Source organism: Neoarius graeffei, chromosome 6 (genome assembly GCF_027579695.1).
Source record: "Neoarius graeffei isolate fNeoGra1 chromosome 6, fNeoGra1.pri, whole genome shotgun sequence".
NCBI lineage: Eukaryota > Metazoa > Chordata > Actinopteri > Siluriformes > Ariidae > Neoarius > Neoarius graeffei.
Genome location: NC_083574.1, coordinates 56,720,060 through 56,741,015, shown reverse-complemented (window position 1 = coordinate 56,741,015; position 20,956 = coordinate 56,720,060). Strand labels below are relative to the sequence as shown.

Here is a 20,956-nt window from a genome sequence, read left to right as displayed (position 1 = left end):
GCTTGGAGGAATTTTAGCCCGTTCCTCTGTACAGAACAGCTTCAACTCTGGGATGTTGGTGGGTGTCCTCACATGAACTGCACGCTTCAGGTCCTTCCACAACATTTTGATTGGATTAAGGTCAGGACTTTGACTTGGCCATTCCAAAACATTAACTTTATTCTTCTTTAACCATTCTTTGGTAGAACAACTTGTGTGCTTAGGGTCGTTGTCTTGGTGCATGACCCACCTTCTCTTGAGATTCAGTTCATGGACAGATGTCCTGACATTTTCCTTTAGAATTCGCTGGTATAATTCAGAATTCATTGTTCCGTTAATGATGGCAAGCCGTCCTGGCCCAGATGCAGCGAAACAGGCCCAAACCGTGATACTACCACCACCATGTTTCACAGATGGGATAAGGTTCTTATGCTGGAATGCAGTGTTTTTCCTTTCTCCAAACATAACGCTTCTCATTTAAACCAAAATGTTCTATTTTGGTCTCATCTGTCTACAAAGCATTTTTCCAGTAGCCTTCTGGCTTGTCCACGTGATCTTTAGCAAACTGCAGATGAACAGCAATGTTCTTTTTAGAGAGCATTGGCTTTCTCCTTGCAACCCTGCCATGCACACCATTGTTGTTCAGTGTTCTCCTGATGGTGGACTCATGAACATGAACATTAGCCAATGTGAGAGAGGCCTTCAGTTGCTTAGAAGTTACCCTGGGGTCCATTGTGACCTCGCCAACTATTACATGCCTTGCTCTTGGAGTGGTCTTTGTTGGTCAACCACTCCAGGGGAGGGTAGCAATGGTCTTGAATTTCCTCCATTTGTACACAATCTGTCTGACTGTGGATTGGTGGAGTCCAAACTCTTTAGAGATGGTTTTGTAACCTTTTCCAGCCTGATGAACATCAACAACGCTTTTTCTGAGGTCCTCAGAAATCTCTATTGTTCGTGCCATGATACACTTCCACAAACGTGTTGTGAAGATCAAACTTTGATAGATCCCTGTTCTTTAAATAAAACAGGGTGCCCACTCACACCTGATTGTCATCCCATTGATTGTAAACACCTGACTCTAATTTCACCTTCAAATTAACTGCTAATCCTAGAGATTCACATACTTTTGCCACTCACAGATATGTAATATTGGGTCATTTTCCTCAATAAATAAATGATCAAGTATAATATTTTTGTCTCATTTGTTTAACTGGGTTCTCTTTATCTACTTTTAGGACTTGTGTGAAAATCTGATGATGTTTTAGGTCCTATTTATGCAGAAATATAGAAAATTCTAAAGGGTTCACAAACTTTCAAGTAGTGTGTGTGTGTGTGTGTGTGTGTGTGTGTAATAAAATTCTTTTTTTTTTGGAGATGGCTTTTTGAACACAGGGAACCCGATCGTAAGTGCAAGGCAATGTATCTCATAGGCACTTGACCATCAGCCAACAAAATTTTCATATTTTTATTTACATATGTGTTTTTATCCATAGCTTATTTTTAATTTGCTTTAAAAAAATCATGGGATTATTTACTAATAAATTTTGCACTCCGCTCTCGTGTGTGTGTGTGTGTATATGTGTGTGTGTGTGTGTGTGTGTGTGTGTGTATATATATATATATATATATATATATATATATATATATATATATATAATGAGCGAGATAATAAAGGCAACTTTTTTTAACTTGGCCTAGATCTAGAGTTAAGTCTAACTTATTACATGTGCACTAATGAATGTTATAGCTTGCTTGCATTTCTTCTCACTTCAGCTTGCCTGATCTGAATCCCTTTTCTGTGAACAGTGTCGGAGTATTATCAACACAGCATCGTGTTTGAGTCTAATGCGACATGCCTAGCCCAAGAGCTCAGCCTGAAGATTCCTTTCAAAGCAATTGGGCTCAAAAACAACAGAACTTCTACCAAAGAAGAGTGTTTCTAAAGTGTGTCCTATTCCCAAGTTGTTTAGCAAGTCGTTTACGTTGCCCGGTTGTCGGCAATGGAATGAACACGCACGCGCACACAAAAAAAAGCTTTCCCTTATTATAACGTTTATTTTTGCATTTAGCTTTGCACGTCCCCATTTTTCAACCATGTTTTGTTGATCCAGCTGCATCGTGGTGTCAGGAGCAGTGAGCCAATCGAGATACAACGATATGTCATGCTGATCTTTGACCCCGCCCACAAAATAGCAATTATGGCTGCAACCTGAAATGAGCAGGAATGCAAAAGAATTTTAAAGCAGCACCGTGTGACAATACAGGGGAGTCAAAATGCATTTGTGTAACGTTTCTGGCCCATGTTTATTTTTTGCTACAGGTACCCTTTTACACTTAATGCAGTCATGTTATTTGTTGTTTATGGAGTTCCACAGTTGAGCAATTCCAGCGTTATGGACGTGACACTTGAACTCAAAATGGCAACAAATGACCCAGTGCATGTTTTATTGTCTCCCAGTATTTAAACAGGTGTTGCATATTTTAAGGCTGTACCGTACTGGAGAAGTGATAGAACAAGAACAATTCCCATAGTACATCTAGGGCATGCCAGAAAATGCCAATAAAAGATGCGTTATGGATGTGACAGAAAAAGTATCACTTTTCTTGGGTGACTGTACATTTTTATCAAACTCTGTGAAATTGTAAACCTAATGTCGAAATGGAGATATCCGTTTGATAGAGGGGTCCAAGGTGAATATTAAAAAATCTTTGTTTAAAATATTTTGTATTTCATGCAGAGTTTTGGAAGGAAAAGTCAGCGTTATGGATGTGACGAAATTCCGTTATGGATGTGACGCGTCTGAAATAGACATGGCATATGTTTAGAAAATCAGCAATTTAACCAGCATAACCCTTTGAAAAACTCTCTAAATATCAGCTAAAACTATCAAAGTTCTTAAATAATATTTAGGATGGCTATTGTTTTGCTGTTTTGTGGATTTTAGCATACATTTCTGTGGCTTGTGGCAATAATATAGAATTGTACACGATCAAAGTTGATTTTAGCTTGGGTTTTACATTATAAGAAAGAAAGACTGACAGTGACATATTAGGTTGGCTACAAATTGGTTCAACTTATTCACATCTGTAAAATACAGGCCTAGGTGATATCTCTGGGAGTGGTTTTGATGTATTACATGTTGCTTTATTTTTGCATGGTGAGGTTGACATTTACATGGAATTGCCCAGTTGCTGTTGCTTCATAATATATTCCTTGTTACTGCAAAAGATTTCTAATGTTACCTCAACACTACTTTTGTACTATCAAAAGTATTTCATGTTCTCTGTTACTGCCACAGTTTGCAGACTGTAATCTTGAGCTTGTTTTCCTTTCCTCTCTCTTTTTGCTTGCACTCAGATCATTATACCGTGCTAATGGCAGCTTGCACTGCAATTTCTGCCACTGAAGAGAACATCAGCAAGTGTGTGGCTCTCTTGCTGAGCCGCAATGCTGACCCAAACGTCTACAGCAGGTAAAGTGTGTAGGGGTGGGAGGGACTGGGGGAGAGACACGTTTTTATATCTGCTAGGAAGCAACTGTCCCTACAGGGATGGGAATATCTGTTTTGTGTTACCCATGAGGAAAACTGCTTTTTTATTATTATTATTATTATTATAATGAATGAATGAATGAATAAGCTCTAATTTTCCCTTTGGTTACTGAGGTTAAGATTCGAGTTAGATTTTGGCGTTATAGCATTAATTAGCTGCATTAGTAAATTGTCAATGGTAAATCCTCAGAAGGATTGTAAGACGTGTATCTGTGCATGCATGAAATGCTTTCATAAAAATGGCTTTTTTACATGTTTGTCAAAAGGCCCATTTGAGAGAAATGATTCATAGATTTTAAATTTATGCTTTGAACTCCTGAATGGAGATCCCAGAAATACTTAAGTAATTTGTGAAAATGATTTTAAAGGGATCCTCCAGCAGATTTATTCTCAAATTTATTTTAAGTAGTCGCGGATTTCAAAAATCAAACTTTCATTTTCAAAGACCAAATAGTGTTTGAGAAAAAATGAATTGCCTTTAAAATGCCAGATGGGCTTCCTGCGGTGGTGACGCATGCAATAGCGCCAGGTAGCAGTCGCTTGGAGCAACTCGACTGTTTATATTCTCTGCTTTACATTGTAGTTTTGCTAGTTTTACAGGTATTTTACTGAATTTATCAGTTTTTAAATAAGTATGCCTCATTGTGTAGTCTATAAATGCCACAATGATGCTAAAAAGAGAGTACGAGCTGGAACTAGACTGCATTTCTGCAGAGAAAATGCAGTGTGCTTACTCAGCTGTGGCAGAGTGTCACCGACAGACACTAGATCAGATATGAGACCTTGCGCTGTAAAATCTATTTATTTATTTTTTACATGATCTACAGAAAGTGTGTTTCTGCGCGCTCTAAAATCTTAGTTTAAAATAGCTCAACTCGCAGCGCAACATGACACTTCATGCTTTAACTTGCCAGGCATATTATTTAATCTTGTTCCTAAGCTTCACAACAGTATGTGCCCTGTAATAACTGTCTTGTGGCGGTGAAATATTTTGACTATTGGGTCAATCCATGTGATCTCGCCAAACACCTCCGGACTGACCATGTCAGATTTGATTCATACTTTCAAATATTGTCATTCATCCCAATATACAGTGTACACAATTTCACCCTTGCACCTTTGTTAGTTTTTGAGATACAGGGGCATGAACAAAGGGGTGTGGATTGAATTTTGCTGTAAAAACGAGCACTATCAAAAAAACTCAAATTCCATAAATTGTAACTTTTGAGCTATACTCACCGGCCACTTTAATAGGAACTTGTTCTTGATTCTAAGATTCCTGTTCTTGGCTGGCAGGAGTGGAACCCAATGTACTCTTCTGCTGTTGCATGCTGAGATGCTTTTCTGCTCACCACGGTTGTAAAGAGTGATTATATGAGTGACTATATCCTTCCTGGCGGCTCGAACCAATCTAACCATTTTCCTCTGACCTCTCCCGTAGAACTGTCGCTGACTCAATTTTTTTTTTTATCCCCCACTGGCCAAAAGGCCCGAACGGGGATTATGTTGTGGCGATGTCTGTCCCTCCCTCCCTCCCGGGAAGGGTGCTCACCTTCTGAAATCAACTCCCCTCACAATTTTTGGAGGAATTTCACAAAACATGGCAGGATTCTTTGTTATATGTCAGTCATACGCATATTGTAATTTCGTTAAATTCTGTCACATTTTACCAGAGTTACAGCCCTTGATTAACAATTTATAATTTGACAATTTCATGAGGGTGTCTTTTCCTTCTGAAATCAACTCCTCTCTCAACTTGTGGAGGAATTTCACCAAACCAAAGGCTTTGTTTTATGACCATTATACACATTATTTTGTTTAATTTGGGCAAATTTGACTAGAGTTGTGCTCTTGATTATTAACAAACTTGTACTTTGGCAATTTCATCAAGGTGTGCTTGCTTTCTGAAATCAACTTCCCTCACAATTTTTATTATCCCCCACTGGCTGACAGGCCCGATGGGGGATTATGTCGTGGCGATGTCCATCCGCCCCGGGAAGGGTACTCGCCTTCTGAAATAAAGTCCGCACACAATTTTTGGAGGAATTTAACGAAACTTGACAGGATTCTTTGTTATATGTCAGTAATATGCATATTGTAATTTCGTTCAATGATGGCGCATTTTACCAGAGTTATGGTATAGTTGCTAGTGGGGGATATTGTGCTCTCAGAGCAGTCCCCACACCATTCTGTGTAAACTCTAGAGACTGTGTGTGTGTGTGTGTGTGTGTGTGTGTGTGTGTGTGTGTGTGTGTGTGAGAAACCCCCAGGAGATCAGCAGTTTCTGAAATCCTCAAACCAGTCCATCTGGCACCAACACTCATGCCACAGTGAAAGTCACAGAGATCACAATGTTTCCCATTCTGATGTTTGAAGTGAACATTAACTGAAGCTCTTGATTTGTATCTGCATGATTTTATGCATTGTGCTGTCAAGGGATCGGCTGATTTAGAGAACTGCATAAAACAGCAGGTGTATGGGTGTACTTAAATACACTCACTGGTCACTTTATTAAGCTAGATGCATGAAATTTTCAGGAATTGTTCTTAGGTACAATATATCTTTAAATACTGCAACTGAAGAGCCACAATTGATTATTTAACTACTTAATGTATTGTTAAAATCTGTTACAAAAAAATTTTTGTGCTTTGGAGCATTTTTGGCGCTCTGTATCTCCACATGCCAGAGCTTTCAAATTCTGGTATTTATTTATCATATTGTAGTACTGTTTTGCTCACTTGGTATTTGTCTAAAAGAAATCAAACTTTGAGTTATGAGCCATTAAAATAGTCATTTCGTACCCATATTTCAAATGCATGCTGCTCATGTCTACCATAAAAAGAGTGGCACCACTGAAAAGAGCAGGTCTTAGCATACACACAAAATATGAAGTTGGTATCTTCAACCAAACTATATTTATTAAGGGATCAAATATGCCTCATTTTACTACAGAGAGAAATGTAAAATAGTGGCACACTATTTGTGGTGGTTTTTTTTTTTTTGTGTGTGTAATGGCTTATAACGCAAAAGTTTGATTTCTTTTAAACAAATACTTGGTTACCAAACAGTACTACAATGAGAAATAAATGCCAGAATTTGAAAGTTCTCACATGTTTAACTGTGGAGATATGGATTTCAACAATACATAAAGTGGTAAATATGCCGTTGTGGATCTTCAGCTGCAGTATTTAAACATATTGTTAGAGTGAGTGGAGGTATGGTGAAGTTCAGATCCAAACGCAGAACACAGTAATCCAATAAATAAGATGATTTAATACAGGGAAGAAAGGGCATGGCAAAAGGTAAACAGGACAAAAAACAAATGGCAAAAATAGTCCGGGCAAAATGAGAACAAACACCTTGACAAAAACATGAGACAGGCAAAGACAAAAACCCTAGCGCAAAAACCCCTGAACAAGAAAAGACCCTTAGTGCAAGAAACCATGAATCAGAAAAATGCTAGTGCAAAAACCATGAACAAGAGAAAAATCGCTAGAGAGAAAAACCATGAGAAGCAAGAGAGGCACAGAAACGGCTAGAGAAGCAAACGAGGCGTTCTGGCAAGGTCTGAGTCTGAGAACGGCATATTTATAAGCAGCGGTGAAAACCAGGAAGTGAATGCAGTTGAGAAGGAATTCCTGTCCCGGATCCGGATCGGCGCTGGCGTGAGAGATCCATAATCTCTGGAGTGGATGTCCGGGGCGGAACATGACAGTAACCCCCCCACCCCCCCCACCCCCAACGAGCGCCTCCAGGCACTTTAGGAAGAGCGTCAGGGTGTTGCCGGTGGAACTAGAGACCAGAGGTTTAAGCTGAGATACATGAAAGGTAGGGTGAACACTTCGCATGGTAAGTGGTAATGCCAGTCTAACAGAACATGGGTTCTGATGAGGAAGGGTCCAAGGAACCTGGATGCTTGCTTGCGAGAGACAGTCCTAAGTGGCAGGTGGCGCGTGGAGAGCATAACTCGTTGACCTACTCGGTAGGTGGGTGCCTTGGAGTGACGTTTGTCAGCCTGCCTCTTGGATGCGAGTGCGGAGTGAATGAGTCTTCTCTGGGCCAATGCCCACGTCCTCCTGCAGCGGCATATAAAGACCTGGGCTGAGGGTACGGCAACCTCCTCCTCTTGGCTGGGGAACAGTGGTGGTTGGTAACCTAGTGAGCACTGGAACGGAGAGAGACCTGTGGCAGAGGAAAGGAGAGTGTTATGTGCATATTCGATCCAGGGTGGGTACTTGTTCCAAGAACTGGCATCCCTGGACGACATGCACCTGAGTGCAACTTCCAAAGCTTGGTTCGCCTGTTCTGCCTGGCTGTTGGTCTGTGGGTGGAAGCCTGAGGAGAAACTACAGGTGGCTCCGATGAGTTTGCAGAAGGCTCTCCAGAACTGTGCAGTGAACTGAGGACCCCGGTCAGAAACGATGTCGGTAGGCAGACCATGTAGGCGGAAAACGTGGTGGACGAGCAGTTCTGCGGTCTCTTTGGCTGAGGGGAGCTTGGGTAGAGGAATGAAATGGACTGTCTTGGAAAAACGGTCAATAACAGTGAGGATGCATGTGTTGCCACCTGAGTTGGGGAGTCCTGTGATGAAGTCCAGGACAATGTGAGACCAAGGTCGATGCAGAGTTGGAAGGGGTCTTAGTCAGCCAGCAGGGCGTCGATTGGCTGTCTTGTTTCGGGAGCATGTGTCGCAGACTGCCACGAACTCCTGGATGTCCTCCTTGATGGATGGCCACCAAAAGCACTGCTGGATGAGAGCCAGGATTCAGGCGGCTCCCGGACAACAGGCCAGCTTGGAGCCATGACCCCACTGCAGCACCTGAGTTCGCACAGGACAGGGAACAAACAGATGGTTACAAGGAATGTTGTTGGAGTTACCTTCACCGGGATCCTGCTCCAGGGCCTTCTGCACGAGCGTCTCAACCTCTAGAATAGCGGCTCCCACCAGGCAGCATGGAGGAAGGATGGTCTCAGGTGGCTTGGACTCCTCCTGGTGGTAAGAGAACATCCTGGACAGGGTGTCGGGTTTGCCATTCTTGGAGCCTGGGTGGTAGGAGAGCATGAAGTTGAACCGGGAGAAAAAGAGAGACCAACGGGCTTGACGGGAATTGAGACGTTTGGCGGACTTGAGGTACTCCAGGTTATGGTCAGTCCAGACTAGGAAAGGGAGATCAGACCCCTCGAGCCAGTGCCTCCACTCCTCCAAGGCTAGTTTCACGGCCTTTGAAAAGGCTTTATCTGCTTCCTCCCCCCACTTGAACTTGGTCTTGGTCGAGGTCAGGGCTGACAGAGGTCCGGCCACCATGCTGAAGTCACGGATGAAGCGCCTGTAGAAGTTGGCGAACCCCAGGAAGCACTGGAGCTCTCATCTTGAAGATCGGGTGGGCCAGTCAGCGACTGCCTCCAGCTTGAGGGGGTCCATCTGGATCTTTGCTGGAGAGATGATGAACCCCAGGAACGAGACAGAGCCTTGGTGGAACTCGTTCTTTTCCACCTTGACGAACAACTTGTTCTCTAGCAGGCGCTGGAGGACCTGCTGGATATGACCCCGATGTTCCTCCAGGGAGCGGGAGAAGATCAGGATGTCATCCAGGTGCACAAAAACGAAGATGTTTAGGAAGTCCCTTAAGACATTGTTAACAAGTGCCTGGAAGACTGTGGGCCCATTGGTCAGGCCAAAAGGGACCATGAGGTACTCGTAGTGGCCAGTGGTGGTGTTAAAGGCCGTCTTCTACTCATCCCCCTCCCTGATCCTGACGAGATGATATGCATTGCGTAGATCTAGCTTGGTGAATACCTTGGCTCCCTGGAGTAATTCAAAGGCTGTGGTCATGAGCGGTAGTGGGTAGCAGTTCTTGACCGTGATGGCGTTGAGACCCTGATAGTCAATGCAGAGGCGGAGTGACTTGTCCTTCTTTTCCATGAAGAAGAATCCCACCCCTGCTAGGGAGGAGGAAGGGCGGATGATCCCAGCTGCCAAAGATTCAGAGATGTACTTCTCCATGGCTTGCCTTTCAACAGGAAAGAGTAGAGTAGAGTCGTCCTTTGGGTGGCGCTGTCCCAGGTAGAAGGTCGATTCTACAGTCTTAGGGTCTGTGAGGAGAGAGGGACACTGCTCAGGTCTTGCTGAAAATGAGTTTGAGATACAGATATTCCAAAGGCACGTGAGAGAGGTCAGGGAACTCACTGGCTGAAGGCTGCGGTGGTTTGGCGGGAGGCAAAGCGGAGTTCAGACAGGAAGCTAGGCAGGACTGGCTCCAGCCTAGGATGGTGTTGTCAGCCCAGTTAAGGTGGGGGTTGTGCTGTGTTAACCACAGCAATCCTAGGACAATGGGTACGTGGAGGTTGTTCATGATGTGAAGCTGGATGGTTACCGGAAATCCTTAGGGTGAGCGGGGTGGTAAGGTGGGTAATGCTGGTCAAGCTGGTGCCATTGAGTGTCAGGACAATGAGAGGAATGTCGAGAGCAAGTAGCGGGATTCCCAGACTCTTGGTAGTGGCGGAGCAGATCAGGTTCCTGTCCGCCCCTGCGTGTCCCTCCAGCGTGTCCTGGGTCTTCCCCGGGGCCTCTTCCCGGGGGGACATGCCTGGAACACCTCCCCAGGGAGGCATCCAGGAGGCATCCAAAAAAGATGCCTGAGCCACCTCAGCTGATTCCTCTCGATGTGGAGGAGCAGCGGCTCTACTCCGAGCTCCTCCCGAGTGACTGTGCTTCTCACCCTATCTCTAAGGGAGCGCCCAGCCACCCTGCGAAGGAAACTCATTTCGGCCGCTTGTATTCGCGATCTTGTTCTTTCGGTCATTACCCAAAGCTCATGACCATAGGTGAGAGTTGGAATGTAGATCGACCGGTAAATTGAGAGCTTCGCCTTTTGGCTCAGCTCCTTCACCACGACGGACCGGTAAAGCGACCGCATCACTGCGGAGGCTGCACCGATCCGCCTGTCGATCTCGCGCTCCATCCTTCCCTCACTCGTGAACAAGATCCCGAGATACTTAAACTCCTCCACTTGAGGCAGGACTTCTCCACCAACCTGGAGAGGGCAAGCCACCCTTTTCCGGTCGAGAACCATGGCCTCGGACTTGGAGGTGCTGATTCTCATCCCAGCCGCTTCGCACTCGACTGCAAACCGCCCCAGTGCATGCTGAAGGTCCTGGTTTGAAGAAGCCAACAGGACAACATCATCCGCAAAAAGCAGAGATGAAATCCTGTGGTTCCCAAACAGGATTCCTTCCGGCCCCTGGCTGCACCTAGAAATTCTGTCCATAAAAATTATGAACAGAACCGGTGACAAAGGGCAGCCCTGCCGGAGTCCAACATGCACTGGGAACAGGTCTGACTTACTGCCGGCAATGCGAACCAGACTCCTGCTCCGTTCGTACAGGGACTGGACAGCCCTTAGCAAAGAGCCCCGAACCCCATACTCCCGAAGCACCCCCCACAGAATACCATGGGGGACACGGTCGAATGCCTTCTCCAGATTCACAAAGCACATGTGGACTGGTTGGGCAAACTCCCATGAACCCTCGAGCACCCTATGAAGGGTATAGAACTGGTCCAGTGTTCCACGACCAGGACGAAAACCGCATTGTTCCTCCTGGATCCGAGGTTCGACTATTGGTCGAATTCTCCTCTCCAGTACCCTGGAGTAAACCTTCCCTGGGAGGCTGAGAAGTGTGATTTCCCCTATAATTGGAGCACACTCTCCGGTCCCCTTTCTTAAAAAGAGGGACCACCACCCCGGTCTGCCACTCCAGAGGCACTGTCCCCAACCGCCACGCGATGTTGCAGAGGCATGTCAGCCAAGACAGCCCCACAACATCCAGAGACTTGAGATATTCGGGGCGGATCTCATCCACCCCCTGTGGCTTGCCACCGAGGAGCTTGCAAACCACCTCAGTGACTTCGGCTTGGGTAATGGACGAGTCCACCTCTGAGTCATCAGCCTCAGTCTCCTCAGTGGAAGACATGACGGTGGGATTGAGGAGATCCTCGAAGTATTCCTTCCACCGCCTGACAATGTCCCCAGTCGAGGTCAACAGCTCCCCACCCGCACTGTAAACACTGTTGGCAGAGTACTGCTTCCCCCTCCTGAGGCGCCGGACGGTTTGCCAGAATTTCTTCGAGGCCGACCGATAGTCCTTCTCCATGGCCTCCCCGAACTCCTCCCAGTTCCGAGTTTTTGCCTCCGCAACTGCCCGAGCTGCAGCATGCCTGGCCTGTCAATACCCGTCAGCTGCCTCAGGAGTCCCGGAGGTCAACATGGCCCGATAGGACTCCTTCTTCAGCTTGACGGCATCCCTTACTTCCGGTGTCCACCACCGGGTTTGGGGATTGCCGCCACGACAGGCACCGGAGACCTTGCAGCCACAGCTCCGAACAGCTGCGTCCACAATGGAGGTAGAGAGCATGGTCCACTCAGACTCAATGTCCCCCGCCTCCCTCGGAAGCTGGGAAAAGCTCTCCCGGAGGTGGGAGTTAAAGACCTCCCCAACAGAGTGCTCGGCCAGACGTTCCCAGCAGACCCTCACCATACATTTGGGCCTGCCTGGTCTGTCCAGCTTCCTCCTCCGCCAGCGGATCCAACTCACCACCAGGTGGTGATCAGTTGACAGCTCAGCCCCTCTCTTCACCCGAGTGTCCAAGACATAGGGCCGGAGATCAGATGAAACAACTACAAAGTCGATCATCGACCTCCGACCTAAGGTGTCCTGGTGCCACGTGCACTTATGGACACCCCTATGCTCGAACATGGTGTTCGTTATGGACAAACCGTGACTAGCACAGAAGTCCAATAACAAAACACCACTCGGGTTCAGATCGGGGAGGCCGTTCCTCCCAACCACGCCCCTTCAGGGGTCACTGTCGTCGCCCACATGAGCATTGAAGTCCCCCAGTAGCACAATGGAGTCCCCAGCCTGAGCACCCCTCAGTACCTCTCCCAGGGACTCCAAGAAGGCCGGATACTCTATACTGCTATTTGGCCCGTAGGCACAAACAACAGCAAGAGCCCTCTCCCCAATCTGAAGGCGCAGAGAGGCGACCCTCTCGTTCACTGGGGTAAACTCCAACACATGGCGGCTGAGCTGGGGAGCTATAAGCAAGCCCACACCAGCCCGCCGCCGCTCACCACGGGCAACTCCAGAGAAATGGAGAATCCAGCCCCTCTCGAGGAGCTGGGTTCCGGAGCCCAAGGTGTGCGTGGAGGTGAGCCCGACTATCTCTAGCCGGTACCTCTCAACCTCTCGCACAAGCTCAGGCTTTTTTCCCCCCCCAGCAAAGTGACCTTCCATGTCCTAACAGCCAGCCGCTGTGTCCGGGGATCAGGTCGTCGAGGCCCCTGCCTTCGACTGCCACCCAGTCCACACTGCACCAATCCCCTACTGCTACCTCTGTGGGTGGTGAACCCACAGGAGGTCGGGCCCACGTCACCTCTTCAGGCTGAGCCCGGCCAGGCCCCATGGGCAAAGGCCCGGCCACCAATCGCTCGCATACGAGCCCCAACCCCGGGCCTGGCTCCAGGGTGGGGCCCCGGCTGCGTCATACCGGGCGCCGTCACGGTCCTTGATTTTTTTCTCCATAGGGGTTTTGGTGAACTGCTCTTGGTCTGGCCTGTCACCTAGGACCTGTCTGCCTTGGGGGAAACCCTGACAGGGGCATAATGCCCCCGACAACATAGCTCCTAGGATCATTCAAGCACACAAACCCCTCCACCACAATAAGGTGGCAGTTCTAGGAGGGGGTAATTTTTTTTATATGCTAGGAATTTAATTCTGGTCTAATTCTATTTATTGCAATAGGATTCCAAATCCTCCTATAAACATTTCTTTCTGTTATGAATCAGAAAAAAAAATATTATAAATCACAGCACTTTTATTTTTTAAAGTACTTTATCTACTTCAACACTGTTACACAAAGATCGATACATAACAGTTGTAAATGTCACTGAATTCCACAGGGTGTCGATAATGGTGGACACCGGTGAAAGTGATCACTATTATTGACACCTCATGTGACTTCTCAAACGCACGTTTAGATACAAAATGGTGACTCTCGCATGAAAGAGAAAGAAACAAAGAAGGTTTTGGCAAGATCATGAAAGATCCCTTGAATTTGAGAAGTAAAAACATGTCCATGATCTTTCCACCATGCTTACCTGCGATGATGACGTCTGGGTTTTCCTCAGATTGCTGATTGCGCTAAAAAAAATTCAATCTCCGGTAACGAGCTGTGTTATCAGACGACAAGATCAAAGGGCGAGACAGGTCTTCCAGTTGATTAATTAAGTCAAGTTTATTTGTATAGCGCTTTTAACAGTAAACATTGTCGCAAAGCAACTTCACAGAATTTGAACGATTTAAAACATGAGCTAATTTTATCCCTAATCTATCCCCAATGAGCAAGCCTGTGGCGACGGTGGCATGGAAAAACGCCCTCAGACGACATGAGGAAGAAACCTCAAGAGGAACCAGACTCAAAAGGGAACCCATCCTCATTTGGGCAACAACAGACAACATGACCTATAACATTTAACAGTTTTAACATGAAGTCAGTTTCGTTGATGTTATAACTCTTCATTGATGGAAACTTGAGTGCAAAACTGTTCATGACAACTGCAGTCCTAAAGTTAGCAAGTCAACTGTTGTCCTCAGTCATAAAAGCATTACTGTAAGTGTCCAGAGCGTCCTCCAGGTGTGACTTTCAACTGTCCACATGGGGCTGTCCTCCACAGGAGCGATGCGATGAGACTCCAACCAGACACAGGGCACCAGAATGGATCAGGCAGGTCCGAGGAGCAGAAGAGGTCAGCATCTCAATCCCAGGACCGACATGTAACTCAGAGGGACAGATTTGGGGGGGGAGAAAACACAGGTTGTTAGGTATGCCCAATGTCACCTGAATAAGTAGGAACAGTATACATATAGCACTGAGTACAAGCAGGGACTCCGGCAACTAACTATGACAGCATAACTAAAAGGGGAGAGCCAGAAGGTAACACAGGCATGAGGGAGCCCTGGGACATAAAGCAGCAGCCACTACACCGTCAACAAACTCGAGTGAGCAAGCGAGTGGGGGACTGACAGCATCCATATATCCCAGTTTACCAAAACACTCTTTGAGGGCCCTCCAGATCTACACCTTTACCTCATAAACTCCATTAGCAAAAGGCTTGACTAAACAGATATGTTTTCAGCTTAGACTTAAACACTGAGACTGTTTGATTCCTGAATATTACTTGGAATGCTGTTCCATAACTGTGGGGCTTTGTAAGAAAAGGCTCTTCCCCCTGATGTAGCCGTTCCTTTACAAGGTACCAGCAGATAGCCTGCACCTTTTGATCTAAGTAGGCGTGGCGGGTCATAGAGGACCAGAAGTTCACTCAGGTACTGTGGTGCGAGACCATTCAGTGCTTTAAAGGTCAGTAGTAGTATTTTATAATCAATACGAAATTTGATTGGGAGCCAATGCAGTGTGGATAAGACAGGGGTGATGTGGTCATATTTTCTAGTTCTAGTAAGGACTCTTGCTTCTTGATTCAGAGCTGAGCAAGCGCATCGGTAAGGCAGCTACCACCATGTCAAGGCTAGCAAAGAGAGTCTGGTTAAACAAGAAACTTACGGAGCACACCAAGGTCAAAGTCTATAGTGCATGCGTCCTGAGCACCCTCCTGTATGGTAGTGAGTTCTGGATTCTACGTAGCCAGCAGGAACAAATATTGGATGCCTTCCATATGCGTTGCCTCAGACGGATACTAAACATCACTTGGCAGGACAAGATACTGAACAACAATGTCCTAAAGAGAGCTAAAATCCCAAGCATGTTTGCGTTGCTGAAGCAGAGGTGCCTGCGCTGGCTGGGCCATGTTGTGAGGATTGACGAGGGGCAAATCCCCAAAGATCTGCTGTATGGAGAGCACATCCAGGGAAAACGACCTTTAAGCAGATCCCTCTTGCGTTTTAAAGACACCTATAAGAGAGACTTCAAAGCCATGGGGGTTGACATCGACTCATGGGAAACTCTCTAGCCTCCGAGAGATCTTCCTGGAAGCGCACTCTACAGCAAGGCATCTCCAAGTTTGAAGAGGGGCGGGTTTTGCTTAATGAGACAAAAAGGCAGAAAAGAAAGGCCAGGAGTCAAATGGTAGAAGCCTCCACGTACATCTGCCAGTGGTGTGGAAAGGATTGCCATTCCCGCATTGGCCTCTGCAGCCACTCCAAATGCTGCAAGACTCCTACTGCGTGAAACCCATAGTCTTTCGAGACCGACGGGTGCCTACTACTACTAAGGACTCTTGCTGCTGCATTTTGAACTAACTGGAACTTGTTTATGCACTTTATTGGAACATCCAGACAGTAAGGCCATTATAATAATCCAACCTGGAGGTAACGAAAGCATGAACTAGTTTTTCCGCGTCATTAAATTTCTTATCTTAGCAATATTTCTGAGATGAAAGAAAGCTATCCGGGTGATGTTATCAATGTGAGTTTCGAATGAAAGACTGGGGTCAGTAATCACTCTGAGGTCTTTTACTGCTGCACGTGAAGAAACACAAAGGCCATCCAGAGTTACTGTGTTCTATTAGCACCGCCGAGTGCACTGCTTCCTCTGTTTTCAATGTTTCTATACTGCATTGGTACTGATACAAGCAAGTTGTTTAAGTTGAGTTAGCCTACTACCGAGGTGCTTTTGTTGTGTACTGTTGGCTGTTTTAGCATTTTATTCTGCGCAGTTATGTGCTGGCATGTTGTGGGCTAAAGTCATGACCGATGGATTAATCTATGTATAGCCTTCTGTGCTGTTGGCTGTTTTTATCCTCGTACTGGGGTGGGACGTCTGAGCGCAGGTCTTGCCACCGCACCTTCAAACATTTTCTAGGGGAAACACTGTCAATGGTATCAAATGCTGCACTAAGGTCAAGCAACACAAGCAGCAAGACACAACCCTGATCAGATGCCAACAGTAGGTCGTTTACTACTTTAACCAGAGCTGTCTCTGTGCTATGATGAGGTCTAAATCCTGACTGATACATGTCATGGAAGTTATTCCTATGTAAATATGAGCATAACTGCTGTGCCACAGTTTTTTCAAGGATCTTGGAGATAAAGGGGAGGTTTGATATTGCCCGATAATTGGACAGCAGACAGGGATCAAGGTCTTTTTTTTTTTTTTTTTTTTTTTTTTAAATCAGGGGTTTGATAACTGCTAGTTTAAAGGATTTGGGTACATAGCCAATCGTAAGAGAAGAATTTATTATTTTTTAGAAGCGGTTCAATTACTTCAGGTATTATCTGTTTGAATAGATGTGTAGGTAAGGGATCTAGTACACAAGTTGAGGCTTTTGATGTAAAATTGTTTTTTATTGGTAAATCTGAAAAGGTGTCAATAATTGTAGCCACTGCTCTAGTTCAAAACTTATGGCTTATGGAACTTCAGACTTTTTTCTATAGCACTCGTTTTTACGGTTAAATTCGAGCCACATCCCCTTATTCATGCTCCTATATCTCAAAAACTAATAAAAGTCTAAGGCTGAAATGTTGTACACTGTTTATTGTGACTAATAACATTAATCTTTGGAAGTATGAAGCAAATCTGACATGGTCAGGCAGGACCATTTTCTGAATTCTAGTGATTTGCCCTATTAGGACAGAATGCCGTTTTGGACGTAGCCACAGGCGGTGGTCAGTTGACCTGGTAACATGAATTGGTTTGCTATTGCTAAATGCTTCTGTGGCTGGATAAAATGCTTCTTATATGGCATTGGGTTGTCTAGAAGGTTCTGGCGTAATGTTTTCAAAATTCTTATTTTCCACAAAACCAAGCTCAACGCAAAACAATGTTCTCCTTCATTCCCAACATTTTCAATTCATTTACATTTTATAAGTCCAGTTACGGTACAGCGTTTGGCAGATCCCTTCTCCAGAGTGACTTGGAGTGGTGCTTTGTCGTCTCCATCAATAATGTATCCTCATGCTAGTACACTAAATAAATAAAATAAATTACATAAGTGCTAAATTAAGTGCATGTTGAAGAGTTAGGTCTTTCGACCAGACACCTGATGTGTAAATCTCATGAAACTGGACGTCAGAGCTGTTGATCATGTCTATCTGCTATACTCTTGAATTGAGTGATTTAACAGCCACATACAGTTTGATCCTTGGGGTAATTTTCAGTGATGGTTCAGTTTGATCATTGTGTTTTTGGGGGACTATTTTAGGTTGAACTGTGCAATTTGTTTGAAAGCTATATAAAGATCACACCACAGGCATAACTTGTCAGGACAAATGGCTAGTTAATTAGTTGCAACTTAGACAATCCAATGTGTTCAAGTGGTCAGCCATTTTGAAATGCCATTTGTTTTGGACTTTAGTCATATCCTACCAGTGTTTGTATTTGTCTGTCATAATATGTAATCTAATTGCACCCTATACAATATGTCCACATACCAAAATGCAATGGAAACTCATGGTTTGCACTTTCTTTTGCTGACTTTTTGGAAACATTTGGACAATGTTTGATGCTTGATGTAGGAATGGGGGTGGTGATTGTGCACTTGTACTGCACCCACAGACACTAAGTAGCTCTTCACTGGCCTCCAGCTGCACATCATCTGTAGCCCAAGCTGTGCACATGACCCAGTATCAACAAGCACTTTGCTGTGTTGACTGGTATGAAAGTGGTTGTATCCTGTCCAGACAAAATATTTGAAAAGTGGTAACAAGATGCAGAGGGAAGTGGCTCTGCGATGACGGTTGTGAAGCACTGCCCTTCTTCTCAGTCTTTTGAAGACTGCACTTGACTGGCATTTGACAGCTGCATGCCAATAACAGGTTTGGAAAACCAAGTCCGTAGTCACCACATTTATTGACATGCTGCGTGTCTGTAGGATTTCCTGTAGGATTTTCTTCCATAAATAAACACACAACACATAACTTGGGGATTGTGGGGAACAAAGTCTCAAAGTTTCTTTCATATACCAGCTTTGCAAACATTTTTGAATACTGCTCCATGCTGGGGGATAAAAATCTAAAATGAGGTTGTGTTTGCATATTGAAGTCACTATTGTCCAAACAGTGCCTAATCCCCTAAAAAGTCAGTTTTTTCCATTGGTGGATTGCAGGGTTTCTAATTATGTCAGTTGAAATTCTGCATTTTGTATTTAGCAGACTTTTTTTGGGTGGGGGTTGTAAAATTATAACATGCTCCCATTGCTCCTTGACAGTTCTCATCTCATTATCTCTAGCCGCTTTATCCTTCTACAGGGTCGCAGGCAAGCTGGAGCCTATCCCAGCTGACTACGGGCGAAAGGCGGGGTACACCCTGGACAAGTCGCCAGGTCATCACAGGGCTGACACATAGACACAGACAACCATTCACACCTACGGCCAATTTAGAGTCACCAGTTAACCTAACCTGCATGTCTTTGGACTGTGGGGGAAACCGGAGCACCCGGAGGAAACCCACGCGGACACGGGGAGAACATGCAAACTCCGCACAGAAAGGCCCTCGCCGGCCACGGGGCTCGAACCCGGACCTTCTTGCTGTGAGACGACAGCGCTAACCACTACACCACCGTGCCGCCCCTTGACAGTTCTATTGAAGAGAATGAGTGTGAACCCTAGTGCACATTTTTACTACTTTTTACAAGCTGTTCTACTTACCCTTAAAGCTATACTGCCTTTCAGATTTTTCAAGTGTAGGTCATGAAAATAATTTTCCCCGACACCCAATTATTTTTGTTTAGTGGGCCGAAAGCTACTGAATTCAAATCACAGACTTCCAATGTTATTAGGTTTTCTTTTTTTAAAATAGAACAATTAATGAATTTAGGGCCATGTGGCCTAGAGCCCTGCACTCCCGCGGGAGTCCTGCGGGACCCGACGCAAAGCAGTGCGGCGCGGGACAAATTTTGAAAGCTCATTGCGGGCGCGAGCGGGAGGGGGAGTGCACAATGCGGGCGGGAAAGGTGATAAGCTGCAGTCCCGCTAACTAAAAACGTGTTTAAAATAAAATTTATAAATTATTAATTTATGTCTATCATATATAATTTGTGCTGGATATTTTATTTGGCATTAATAAAAACATTTTAAGATGCCTAAATTTGCGGATGTGGTTTAATCTCGCGTACGTTTCCGATTCCTTTCCGCTCTTCCGTATTTGAGATCTCCGATCATGGCAGAAGAGCAGAGCTCCTCTAGTGAAGCTCACAGTGCTTCAGAAGTAAGTGCTGCTTTAAAAAGGGGTACATTTTAGCGTTAAAAAGTCAAGAGTATTAGTCCTAAGTATTAAAAAGTATTTAAAAAAGTATTAACTAGCAGGGCCGGTTCTGCCCTAATCTGGACCCGGGTGCAACATCGCACAACACACACACACACACACACACACACCCCCCAAAAAAAAAAACATGCACACCAGTCTAAATCAGGACAACCATCACATAACTATAAACATTTTACATCAACTATTTTAACTAAATGGGCTACGGTGTAATAAATAAGCCTGCAGCCACGGTGGGCTGCCTTAAAAAGTAACCATCCCTGCGTCCTCGATTTCTTCTGTTCGTCTACTAAGCCAAGAAGTATATACTCGTTTTGCATTTTCTGCCTCCTTTTTTGTATTTTCGACCCTGTGTTTATTTTCTTTCCTTTTCTGAAAACCCGATTTGTGTCCAGACATTTTGTTCTGCTACCAACGAATTAACTCGTCAGGTCTCGTCTCTCGAGCCCGTGATGATTCCCGTGGGAAGGGCAACAATTGATACATTTTTACAAACAACCAATAAACAGCCAATAGGGAGGTTGCAACGTTCAGGCTCTCCTTTGCTCAGAGACACGCAGTAATGCACTTATTCAGGAACAGAGAGAACTCTTTATTTTTTTATTTTATTTTATTTTTTGGGGCCCCACTCCACACCAGTCCCGGGTGCAAATGCTACCGTTGCTACCCCTCCAGAACCGGCCCTGTTAACTAGTATTAAAAAGGACTGTGTATCGCACAGATTGTTCAATTTAAAGCTAGAAATAGACAGTGTATAATCTGAGGAGCTGGTTGTGGTTGCGCAGCACTTCATATGAGAGGAGAATGAAATCGCGGTTGGAATGATAACGCCACAGACTCGGAAGTGGGAGTGCGAGTGCGCAAAGCGAGAGCTGTCAATCAAAGCGAGAGCTGTCAATCATGAGCGCATGCAGCGCTCAACTTGGAATGTGTCAGCAGAATGTCAGAGTCTAAACAATAAACTTACAATAAATGAAGGATCGGTCAGTGGAGAGCTCAGCTAAGCTCAGCATGTTTAATTCCCCAAGCCAATGACAAGAACTTTCGTGAGAAATAACGCGAACGTCTGCATCATGCGGGATTTGCGGGCGGGAGCAGGACAAAATATGGCAGGCGTGGGTAGGAACGGGACTGAAAATCATAATTC

The 20,956-nt window shown here is 45.2% G+C and overlaps 1 protein-coding gene across 1 annotated transcript in view; it reads left to right on the top strand.

The window, feature by feature from the left end:
- Positions 1-20,956, top strand: part of asz1 (ankyrin repeat, SAM and basic leucine zipper domain containing 1) — a 62,584-nt gene that overhangs the window by 11,050 nt on the left and 30,578 nt on the right. The window contains exon 4 of the mRNA XM_060922967.1: positions 3,341-3,455. Within this exon, the coding sequence (XP_060778950.1) occupies positions 3,341-3,455 (115 nt within the window). The remainder of the gene's footprint in view (positions 1-3,340; positions 3,456-20,956) is intronic.